The sequence below is a fragment of the Vombatus ursinus genome, unplaced genomic scaffold (assembly GCF_900497805.2).
Source record: "Vombatus ursinus unplaced genomic scaffold, bare-nosed wombat genome assembly UNPS02014789.1, whole genome shotgun sequence".
NCBI lineage: Eukaryota > Metazoa > Chordata > Mammalia > Diprotodontia > Vombatidae > Vombatus > Vombatus ursinus.
This window is the reverse complement of record NW_020954567.1, coordinates 25,284,015-25,296,854: the sequence shown is the minus strand read 5'-3', so window position 1 is coordinate 25,296,854 and position 12,840 is coordinate 25,284,015. Positions and strand designations below refer to the sequence as shown.

The 12,840-nt window shown below is 33.4% G+C and overlaps 1 protein-coding gene across 6 annotated transcripts in view; it reads right to left on the bottom strand.

Annotated features, from left to right (window-relative positions):
* SWT1 (SWT1, RNA endoribonuclease homolog) overlaps window positions 1-12,840 on the bottom strand; it is a 136,535-nt gene that overhangs the window by 89,989 nt on the left and 33,706 nt on the right. For all 6 annotated transcript variants that reach the window (XR_003569647.1, XM_027868561.1, XM_027868560.1 and 3 more), the window contains exons 10-12: window positions 11,003-11,096; window positions 2,897-3,045; window positions 845-1,008 (exon numbers count right to left, since the gene is read on the bottom strand). Coding sequence is in view for 5 of the 6 variants with exons in the window: in XM_027868561.1 (XP_027724362.1) it covers window positions 845-1,008; window positions 2,897-3,045; window positions 11,003-11,096 (407 nt within the window). In the remaining variant the exon portion in view is untranslated. The remainder of the gene's footprint in view (window positions 1-844; window positions 1,009-2,896; window positions 3,046-11,002; window positions 11,097-12,840) is intronic.

Here is a 12,840-nt window from a genome sequence, read left to right as displayed (position 1 = left end):
AAAATATTTTCAAAGTTTAATACAACAATATCTACATTTCTCATAACCACCCCTAAGACCTTTTAAGCTACTTTTCTGAACTATGCCCAAAGGGCTATAAAACTGTGCATACCCCTTGATCCAGCAATACCACTACTAGGTCTCTATCCCAAAGAGATGAAAAAAAAAAAGGAAAAGAACACACATTTGTACAAAAATATTTATAACAGCTCTTTTTTGGTGGCAAAGAATTGAAAATTGAGGAATGGCTGAACAATATGACTGCAATGGTATATTACTGTGCTATGAGAAATGACAAGCAGGATGATTTCATAAAAACCTGAAAAGACTTTCATGATGAAAAATGCTATTCACCTCAAGAGAAAGAACTGATGTCATCCGAATACAGATCAAAGCATACTATTTTTCACTTTCTTTTTTTTGTTTGTGTTTTCTTGCACAAAATGACTAATATGGAAATGTTTTACATGATTGCACATGTATAATCTCTATCAATTTGCTTACCATCTCAGGGAGGGAAAGAATGTGGAACTCAAAACTTAACAAAAAAAAAAAAAAAGAATGTTAAAAACTTTTTATATGTAACTGGGGAAAAATAAATTTTTTTTAAAAAATTATTTTTTTTTAAAGCAAGTCATTCAGTTATTCAATTCCCTTCTGACAAAAGATCACTCTTATCTTTACAAAAAGAGTAGTATTTTTTATTTTCAGAAAGCTGATTTTAAAATTTCTAGAAAAATATAACACTAAAGTCAGCATCATTGCACTTAAGTAATTTTTCTTGATTACAATATTCTTAAACTCTGATCAGAAATTTTCAGTCAATTATAGTTGAAATAATCACCTCTAGCCAGAGGTCTCCAAAAGCAATTTTCATTTCTGTTTCTAATATAGAAGACAAAGCTGTTCCAAGACATTTTTCAAGCTCAGAAATAATATTTTCAAGTAGAATGGCCATTCCAGATGATAAAGTATTTCCCTTGCAGAATTTCTCCAAGGGTTTTGTATCTGGAAAATAAAGTTAGAGGGCATTAAGAGCATATACTATGTAGTTAGTAACAGACAAGTTGACATAATTTTTAAAATACTAAAAACATAATACATCTCTTTTTTCTAATAGCCTATTGTATATAGCACCCAGAGAACACCAGAAATACTCTTAAGGGAGCAGCTAGGTGGAGCAGTGGATAGAGCACCAGCCCTGGATTCAGGAGGACCTGATTTGAAATCCTGCCTCAGACCAAACACTGGACACTTACTAGCTGCATGACTCTAGGCAAATCACTTAACCCCCAATTTCCTAAAAGTTAAAAAAAAAAAGAAATACTCTTGAGCATAGGATGTAGAAATAACAACTGCAATTAAAATGTTAATGTTACAACAGGTTTCCTTTTTTAATTTTTTTTTTTACTAAAAAATATAATTGAATGGAGATACTCTACTCTAGATATCTAAGATCTGTGCATTATATTGTCCAGGGCTTTTTAAAGTATGGGTCACGACCCCAAATGGGTCTAGATTCTAGACTATTATCACTGATATTATTCTAGACTACTATCACTGCTATTCCAAAGTTGGTAAAAGTTATCTAACCTTTTAGTAAAAGTATCAGAATTAATACGTATGCTTTGGATTATTATGAAACTTCTTCTAAGATGTTTATTTAATGAATCTCCAGCTATGAAAAATGTATTCTTCACGATCTTAACCCACAGTAATGACCTGTCTAAAATGATCCACAAATCTGTTACTTGATGTCATTCTATTTCCCCTCCATTCCTCTCATTGATTCACTCATCTAAAGTAATTTTCTTCATCTTAACTTGACACCATTTAATTGATCTATTTTTTAAAACCTTAAATATAATTTCTCTATGAATAAAACTCAAAACATTTGAAGTTTACCTATGATAATCCTATAGATATAATAGGTTAAGAAAATTTGTACCTCCAACTTTGTTAAACTGAAAATTTTCACCCTCAAGGGCAAAAGATCAGAATACACACACATATACGTCCACAAATAAATAACATTTAATATGTGTGATCATACTAAAGATTGGGGATTGGGCTGCCATATACATAACGCTCTTACTCATGGTCTGGTTTGATGTTGAATTCCACCATATGTTTCAATAGAGGCAGAAAAACTATTTTGTCAAAGAAAAATAGGAAAATCATTATTACTATTATTAGTAAACAGTAATAGCTAATAGCTAGTATTTAAATATTGTTTGAAGTTTTACAAAGCACTGTAAATGAGTTACCTGATTTGATCTTCACAACAATACTATGAGGTAGGTGATATAATTATTCCCATTTTATGTGTATGAAGCAAGACTGACTCCAAGTCCAGCATTACACTTACTACCTCGTGAGTACTAAATAAAGCAACAGCATCTACCTTCCCTGTTTCTACATTATTTATTCAGCATGAAAAGTAGTACTATTATAGGATTTCTGCAAAAACCTCCAATTTGAGTGAGTACAATAATCAGAGCAAGTTGTTAAAACTGAAAGTAGCATCATTTAGAACCTCCATAGAATTTAAACTATTTTTAAACTGTATGTTCAATCATATCTTATCTCAGGGGGTTATGGAAAGTAATCTTATACCTCAATTGAACTTGCCCAAGTAGCTAATATGCCTTTAAAAACAACTACCCACTTTAGGCTTATTTTGTAAATTCAAAATTTCTTCTTATGTTATGAACTCAATAGATCTCAACCTACATGAGCATCTCATTATACTAAGAAAAGAAAGAGGATTCTATATGAATCTCTATTATGTTCAGTTAGACAATAAATATCAATTATAAATGTTGAAGGCTATCAATGATTATTGTACATGGATATTATATGCTACTTATTGAAATATAAATATAAGAACACTAACCTGCTTTGATGTGCCGATTAGAAATATATAGCTGATTGTCCACAGTTACTGATTTGGGACTGAGAGTCAGTAACTCTGCACTTAATTCCGCTTTACTGAGTGATTTTATACCACTTATTATGCTTTTATTGCATAAATTTCTATCATCCCTGTGGGAACAATTATATTTTTCCTTGTTATAGTATAACAAAGTACTGCAAATAGAATATAACATAGCATAAAATAACAGGACAAAATAGAACTCAGAAACCAAATGTTCTTAGATAGGATCAATGATTCTTAAAAAAAGAAAAAGTTAATGCTTAAAGAATATCTGTTAATCATAAAATTGTGAATGTAAAAAGAGGCAACTGATAAAGTTTTGTTGATTTCATATCTCTTCACCATTCAACTAACACATTTTTCAATAAAGTTATAAGAAAGCAAGTCAACTACACTTAGTATTTTTGAAAATGAACACTTAAAATACTAACATAAACTGGATAACTTTTAGAAGGCAAAGTGTTGAAGGATTTTTTTTAAGACAAAAGAGAAATTTTTTAAAAAACTTAACAAGGCTATAAGAAATGATGAGCAGGCAGACTTCAGAAAAACCGGAAGGACTTATATGAACTGATGCTGAGTGAAGTGGGCAGAACCAGAACATTGTACACAGTAACAGCCACATTGTGTGATGGCTGACTTTGATAGACTTAGCTCTTCTCAGCAATGCAAGGATCTAAGACAACTCCAAAAGACTCATGATGGAAAATGCTATCCACATCTAGAGAAAGAACTATGGAATCTGAATGCAGATCGAAGCATACTACTTGCTTTCTCTCTTTTTTTTTGTTTGTTTTGTTTCTTCTTTCTCGTGGTTCCTCCCATTCATTCTAATTCTTCTCTACAACATGACTAATGTGAAAATATGTTTAATAAGAATATACATGTAGAGCCTGTAACAGATTGCATACCATCTTGGGGAGCAGGGAGGGGAGAGGAGGGAGGCAGAGAAAATTTAAAACTCAAAAACTTATGGAGTGGGCAACTAGGTGGTGCAATGGATACAGCATTGGTTTTGGAGTCAGGAGGAGCTGAGTTCAAAATCAGCCTCAGACCAGACACTTGATACTTACTAGCTGTGTGACCCTGGGCAAGTCATTTAACCCCAACTGCCTGACCAAAAAAGCTAAAAAGAAAAAAAAAGCTTATGGAAGTGAATGTTGAACTAAAAATAAATAAACTTTTTAAAAAAGTAACAGGAACAACAGATTGGTGAAAACATGCAAGATCACAAAGGTTATTTATGCATGCAAACATGAAAAGTAAAAACAGAAACTGAAAATATTTGAAAAAAAGAATGAAAATAAGAAAGGACACCAAAACGAGGATTGTATAGGTAGAAGAGTAGGTATTTCTAACATCCTAACCAGAATTGCTGATGTTGGGGAATACCAACAAGTACAGTAAATATAATAAGAGTTTTAAAAAGCCACAATATTTAAAAATAAGCCACTTATAAATTCAGTGGCTAAACGAGGACTAGGAAAAACTGGTTTCCTTTGTCTCATAGAGTCAAGTCTCCAAATTACACCAAACTGCCTCCCAAGGCTTCATTTAATATTCCCACAAATAGCACCTTTTCAAACAGATTAAGCTAAAAGACAATGATTTTATATTTACAAAGTTTTTTGAAAATAAATAAAATACATTAAAATTATTTAATTAAATATTACTGTATTTTTCTACATTCTTCCTTTTCCCCCTTGAAATTTTCACTTACTAAAATGGTAGCTGTGCATAAGGGTGAGAATTAAATAAACACTTAAAATTTTTAGATTTTAGGTTGCTATTTTCAGCAATGGAATTTATAAAAGGCTTAATGATTGATATTGACTACATATTTCTGATTTCAATGTGCACCAAAAAAACTGAAGAATGACAAAATCTGACTAGACTTAAAATTAATAATGAATATGTCCCATATAGAAATCAATTATTAATTTTCCTTCATTTTCAAAAGAAAAATATTAGTTTCTTCCAAGATAGGCAAAATGGCAATACTTTGCACTGAAAAAGTCCACCACATATGAAAATCTCAAAAAGCTATTCAATTTCTATGACTATTTCTTGTAGAGAACTGCAATCCCTTAAGATTTAAATGCTCAATTTGGGAATGAAACTCTGACTAAAATTCATAACTTATAAAAACCACTTCTATGGCCCCCAAAACCACACTTTAAGTTAACTTTTCTTCCTCAATTTGCACAAAGAAATGCCCATGACAGCTCCTTAGACACTGCAGGCATTCAATAAATGTTTGTTGATAAGAGTAAGATAGTTAAGAAATAAAATAACATATTACAGGTGATTTCATTTAATTGAAGAAAAAACCTCTGTATAGAAGAAATAGTTCTAGACTTGGAGGCAGGTAGTTTGAATCCCAGCACAGCTTGGATGCTTGTTGGCTGGCTGTATTACCTCAGAGCAAGTCATTAACCTTTATGAAACTCATTTTCTTTACCTTCATGGAGATAATAAAACATGAACTATCAGACTCATAGGGTTGTTTTAAGAACTTTGTGAACTCTAAAGGGTTATATAAATGTAAATGTAAGTTATTACTTGGAGATGGTTCCACCCAAGTTTATTTTCTTCCTATTTACCAAAGATTTATTCATGAAAACAGTAGCAAAATTAAACCAACTAAAACACAATTACAAGGTATTTAACAAGAGAATTATTGCCCCAAGATCAAATAATCTTAGTAGAATTTGCTTATTATAGAATAGACTACAATTTATGTTCCTAAAGTTTGATTATAAATCAAGTGTAGTTGAACACATTTTCTCTTTCAAATGTTAAAATGTTAAAATGTTAAATGTTCTCTTTAAAATGTTAAAATGTTAAAAACAGTAGTTAAGATCCCAAGACAATTCACAAGTATAAAAATACAGGGATTTTTCTTGGTTCTGAGCTAGCTCCAATCGTCCCCATTTTTCTTCCTTCTATTGAGTCCCAGGGATTAGCCATATATTTTCCTTTGTCAACACCTATTGCTTTCTTTCTGGTGTATTTCATTTCTCCAAAGGCCACCAATGTACATAATAATAATTGTTATTATTATAACCTTCTCAAAGACCAACCCAACATGCATAAGGAGGGTAGGCAAAGGGAAGGGAGATCAACACAAAGGAAATGCCAGACAAGGTGCTAGGTTTTGGGGATACTCTTGAGTGGGGTAGTACCCCAGCAAATGTGATGAAACTTCGACTATAAATCTAAGCTTACTCAAAACCATAGTGATGATCAGGCTGACAATAAGAAGAGCAAACAAAATAAGTGAAACACAATACAACACTAGAACAAATGAAGACATACGTGTTTTCATTATATGCCAATACTATATCATAACAAAACTGAAAACAGCTTTTTTAAGAGGTACCCTTAGACCAAGCCAAATAATAATGTAACCTTAAAGTCAATCACTTTTAAAAATAGTAACTTTGTTCCTAAGCCTAGATGACAGAAAATAAGAATGAAATTGAGGAATTATAAAAGGGAAAATTAAAGACCGGAGATGACCGAAAATTTTCACTTAAGAAGAACTCTAGAAATTACATCTATTAGCAAATAGATGGTAGAAACAGAACCAAAATCTCAAATTACTTTGAAAAAGTGATGGGCATACTTAGACTAGAATTCCAAAAAAGATCTTTTTGAGGTTGAGAGCATGAATCTAATTAGCAGACCAATAATACTAAAATAGAGTAATTCAAAAAGGATGGCATCTCCTAGAATCATGATAAATGTATTCTCTTATAGCATTTGACAAAGAGTATAGCAAATAGAACTACTAACCAATGGCAGCTAGTTGCCATGGCAAAGAACCACAAAAGAAAAAGTAGTACTCTTAAGCAAAATTGCTATGGACAACTGTGCAGACAGTTTACAGTAAATAATACCATGGAAGAAGCGACCTGAAGAGCTGCAAAAGCGAAATAGAAGACTGACATCAATTTGAGCTGGTATGCCAAGTAGAAAACTTGAACTCCATCTCATTCATTTAAGGGCAACAAATTTATTTTTTTTGCAGGGAGGAATACAAAAATCAAAAGCATAACAAAAATTCTAGATCCTTTAATTGGCACCTGAAAGCAAAAGTTATAAAGTTACATGGAAGTAGGCCAGAGCCTAAGGAATCTCACAGAGAATATAAACTACCTTGAGTAAATGTAAACAGCAAAATAAGCTCCAATTATCCCATGAGAAAACTTGCACTTGACCCTGGGCCATCCTAGCACTACGCTTTTTTATTCTGCTTCTATGTAATACGTGACCTGGACTGGGGTTAGTGCAGGGATCCACAACATTACTCTATCCTGCTGCCACCCAGGACGACTGGCCTCTTGTGAGTAAACTCCCTTAAACTACCCAATCAACCTAATTAACCCTAATAAAAACCTATTAAATGACCAAGCTACTATGAGCTCCTTTTTCTTTGGTATCTCAGTATTCTCTGGGAGGATGTACCACCCTACAATTGGCATAATTAGGTCAGAATAGTCTGTCTCTTTACAAAAATTAAGACCAGAAAAGTAGCAAAAGAACAGTAAAATACACATAAAAACAACATCAATTAAAAATTTTAGTCCAGAAGCTTGAGTAGCTAAAAAAATCAGGGCAAAAATAGAACCCCTAAAGAAAAAAACGTAGTAAATTTCTGGTTGCTTATATCAGTATTCTCCAAGTTTTTTGAGTGTACACCCCTACCAGTAAAAACCATTTGTGCAGGCAACCCTTGATTTCCTTCATGGCTTAAATCTAGCACCACCTTCCATATAAAGTCTTTCCTGATCCTATCTAGCTGCTGGTATCTTTCTCCAAAATTATCTGGCCTCTATTTTGTATATATTACATCAACAACTATATACGCACACAATGTCGCTCCTCAAAGGCCATAGACTCTTTTATCCTTGTCTTTGGATCCCCAGTACCTAAGCATAATGACCAGTATCTTAGGTACTTAATAAATGTTTAACGATTTATCATTACCTTCTACTAGGCTGCTTCTGTCACCCCTGTCTCCAGGCTCTCCCCACTGCCTTCTTTAGCTTTCATCTGTCCCCACTGTCTCTAGCCCCAGGGCTCTTGCTTAGCCCGTATCTTTGTGTAAAGACAAGCTACCCAAAGCACCAATAACATATATAATATCTTTGCTAATTGTTGCAAAGCCTCTAACTCAGTTCTGCACTCATGGCTTATTCATGTTCTATAAATATATAGTATTTCACGTCTACTAGAAAATTGTTCTCTGTTTAAAATGTGTTACCAACTTAGGAATGTTAAGAACAATTAATATAAAATGTGGCATTTTTCCAGGAGATAGTTGGGGCCATTATGGCTCTGCCCAACCTTAAATCCATTATAATTTCTCTAAGTATAACTATGTATGACTTCCAAAATAAAGAACCAGAACATCTTATTAATCACTTAATGCAGATGGATGATTTGGCCTTCACAGTGTAAAATCCTTAATCATGCCAAGGAAAGATAAATAGATGAAAGGTTTAAAGCTTGAATCCAGAGCTCACACTGAACAAGCAGATAAAGATGATACCTACAAAACAGCCTAGTCTCTCCCACACAAGACACATCAAGCAAAAAAAAAAAAAAAAAAAAAGGAATCAAGAAGGAGATGGCTGAGTATTTTAAGAAACTTACTGGCATTTTGATATCAAAGCTGAAGGGGATGAACAAGTTTAAAGCAAATAATATTTATACAATAGTAGTGTTAATGTATACTTTTAGAACTACAAAGTGGACCATAACAGATTTGGAAAGTAATCTAACAAAAATCCTTACAATGTAAATAAAACACAGGGCCCATCAGTGTAAGACAACTATAAAAACATCAACACTATGAAATCAAAAAGGAGTAAGAATGATAGACATTCTTAGAATACACTTCATTGAGTAATAACAAAAGCTGAACAGTTACAGGCCAATAAACTATTTGAAAGCAGACAAAGGTAGCTAATCTCTATTTGAGGTCCATTAAATGACTAAGACCCAAGAATGGAATCAAAGCTAACAGAGATAGGCCATGCCATCCACATAAACTCAGCCAACAACAGGTCAAAGAAGTGTCAAACAATGTCTGTCATACAGATTTATCTGTAGTTACAGAGGGGTTAACAACAGCAATTCATACCCATGGCACTGGCACCAAAAATTATATATGAGTTATCATCAAAAAGCATTAACTTAGTTATCAATGCCAATTAGGCAAGGAAAAGTTAGAAACAGTACAACACATCACCACAGATTGTAAAAATGTAGCACCATACTGAATACCCAGAAGACAAGATATGATGGTTAGAATTATACATCAGTAGTTTGCAATACTGCATGGGCTGACATAACAAATGTCTATACTACAAATACAGATCTTAGAATATCTTAGTAAATTCAACCAATAATCTATTGGACCCACAGCACTATCACAGACTGAACTGTAATCTATTATCTCCTGGGCAAAATAATCCATAAGACATCGTAAATAAATGTTATCACCCCAAATACTCAATATTTCAGCTACAAAGAACAAAACATTTTCAAAGTAGGGAGCCGGGCCAATGAGGAAAAAAATCATATAGGAACAGGATGAAGTATCTATCGTCACTGTTACAACTGTGGTTCCATCAAGGATGCTTTCAGTGAGCCTACAGAGTATAAGATGAAATCCCAATATAAGTGTGTCATATCCATATAACACTGAATATAAAGGAATGATAACAGGATAGTTACTTCTCCAAGGACCCCTTCTATCTGGAACCCATTAAAAAAAAATGAGAATAAGATAACAATGATAACAAATGCATGCAGCACTTTAAAGTTTGCAAAGCATTTTACATACACTATCTCATTTAAGCCTCAACAATCCTATGAGGTAGGTAAAGGTATTACTATTCCCATTTTACAGATGAGGAAACTGAGGTAAAATAAGGTTATGTGACTTGCCCATGATCACAAAGCTATAAATGTCAAAATGAGACCTGAACCTATCTTATGGACTCCAAGAGTCAGCTATCCACTTCACATGCTGCCTCTGACAATACAATCTCAGCTGCTACCTTGCTATCTTATCCCAAAAGCAGACAAATGAATTTAGAGATTACCTAAAAAATTGTATTACTATAAACAATGGAAACAGACACGGGATTAAGATTCCCTCCTATCTTCGGAAACCAGGAGGGTAAGTCAGCAATACTGCCCTTCTCTTATTCATATCATTTCTTCCTGGCCCTGACCCCTATGCACTTAAATTACATGCAACTTTTCTTATACAATCTAGACACTTACAAAATCTTTGGGTCCATGATGGATTCAAAGACTCATCAATTTATCAGATAAAAAGAAATTAGGCCTGGTTATTTCACGCAGGAGGATAAACTGGGAAGAGATATTCCAAACTGGGGGAGAAAAGGGAGGCTGTTCTGAGGTACCTAAGCTAGAAACTGCCTATATTTTACCAGATTATAACACTGGTATTTTCCCCACTATTTTCTAACTTTTCTGAATATTATTCAAACTTTGTAACTGTAACATTAAATTCATCTATTTAGACAGTACCTTTCATTTCATCATAATTCTCCAAAGTGCATTACTCAAGACCACCAGCTAATAACAACTTAAGACAGCTCTCAACACAACGTGTGGTATTTACTATATAGGCTTTCTTGAAATGGAAATTTATTACTATATATTTTGAATCCTCTTTTATGTTCTGCTGTGCACATGACATGCTTTTTTTTCTTTTCTTATTTTGTATTTAAATTTCAATACTGAAGTTTATAATATGTTACTTTTTCTTTTCTCTGTTGTGTATTTAAATTTTAGTATTTAAGTCTAAAATTAAAAAAAAAAAAAAAAGAATATGCCCACTGATGGATGGGGGAAAGTTAACAAGTCATGCTGATCATGATTTCACAAACAAACAGACCAAGCTGAAAATTAGATTGTCTTCCAAAGACTGAAGAAATTATCTTTTTTCCTTCATTGTTTCACTTCATTCAATTACTGCAGTTTTATACTGAAAAAAGGTGAACTGTTCAGAGAACTCACGTGCATAATATAACAAGAGCACAAGGAAATAAATTCTGATACTGAAGACAGCATTTCAGGACTCGGTCATCATTGTTTTCATCACTCAATCCATCTGCAAATTGAACGAAAGTAAAAGTCAATTAATACACCAAAAATCCGAACAATATAGATGCAAAGTCTTTAAATGAAAAAAAGAGGAAGGGAAGGAAATAAAATGCACTGGGGTTTCTGTACATAGTCTACTTAACATGTAGCCCAAGACACAATATTATGTGATTGGAGCAACCCAGAAAACACAAAATGTCAGATCTGGAAGAAATCTTAGAGACCATCTCAATCAACTCCATATTGCAGATAAGGAAAATAAACTACAATGAGGTGAAGTGACCTGCCCTCTGTCCCATGACTATTAAGAGAGCTAAAGAAGAATCTACGTTTCCATTTCCAATCTGTACTTTCCCACTATACTGTGCACATTTCAGAGTTCCCATAATCATTACCCAACACAGAAATAAAGTCTCAGTATTCACAAAGCTTCATTGACTCAGAAGAAAAAAAACTCTCATGAAATAAAGATTGTGCAAGATTGGCTTCAAGTATAATTTGGTGAAAATAACAATGGATTTGAATTCAGAAGACTTGGATCTGAACTCCAAATACTCTACTTATTGGCTACCTGACCTTAAGCAAATCAATAAACAGCTCAGGGATTTAGATTCTTTATTTGCAAAAAGAGAGGGAGAGGAGGAAGACTGGGCTACAGATAAAAGTTGGAAAGGGACTGATTTCAATTCAAGAGGATGAAAAACTTTTCAACAATTAGAGCTGCCCCAAAATGGAATAGGCTGCCTCAGAGATGACTGGGTCTCATCATTAGATGTCTTCAATAAGAGGCTGTATTGACTTCTTTTCAGGTAGAGGTACAGGTTAGGTTGAATGGCTTTTGTGGTTCCTTCCAACCCCAACATTTTAGGATCCTGTAACAACTGCTCTTGCCTTGGTCCCAACAAATAATTTTACTTTAAATCTGCCAATTCCCCAAATGTTGTTTTTCTAATAGGAAGCTCAGCTTATCAGCAAGAAAAACAAAAAAAAAATTATCTTATTCCATAATCTAAAAGGAAACAAACTATTTTTAGAGCAGAAGTTCTTAACTTTTTATTGCTTAGTGAAGTCCTCTGGCAGTCTGATGAGGCCTATGCACTACTTCTTAGAGTAATATTTTTAAACAAGGGAAGGAAACGCTAAATTTCAATTAAAGCTGAGTGAAAATAAGATATAATTTTTTTTCTCATCCAAGTTCGTGAACTTCCTAAACCTATCCATCTATTCATGCACCTTTGTGGGCCTGTGGACCCCAAGGTAAAGAGGATGTTAGAGAGGATGACTGACCACCACTATCACTGTCAACAAAAAGCATTACATGCTGAGTTCTATATGAATTAAGTTAGATGTGAACACTAAAGCAATCTTCAAGACATAACACTCATTCAGATGAACATATAAAACTATTTATGAGGCACAGAAAACCATGAAAAATTTCTATTACAAATAAGAAATTTCAGCAACTTACCATGACTACTAAGTATTTTATTTATACATCAAAAAAATCTATCATTTCATCAGTGTCAGTATTCCCTCCATCCATACAAATTACAATTCCTCTAACATGCTTTGAAGAGTTGCTCTGGCCAACAAAAATTCATTATTCAATGGTCAACCTTCTACTGAAGAAAATCTCTAACTGGTCCTTGAATGACAGTTATAAAATTTGTTGCCAGGGACATTTCTTGCTAGAGTTTATGCTCTCCTAGCATGGACTTTGAGAATGCAAGATTAACTTCACACTCTGAGGG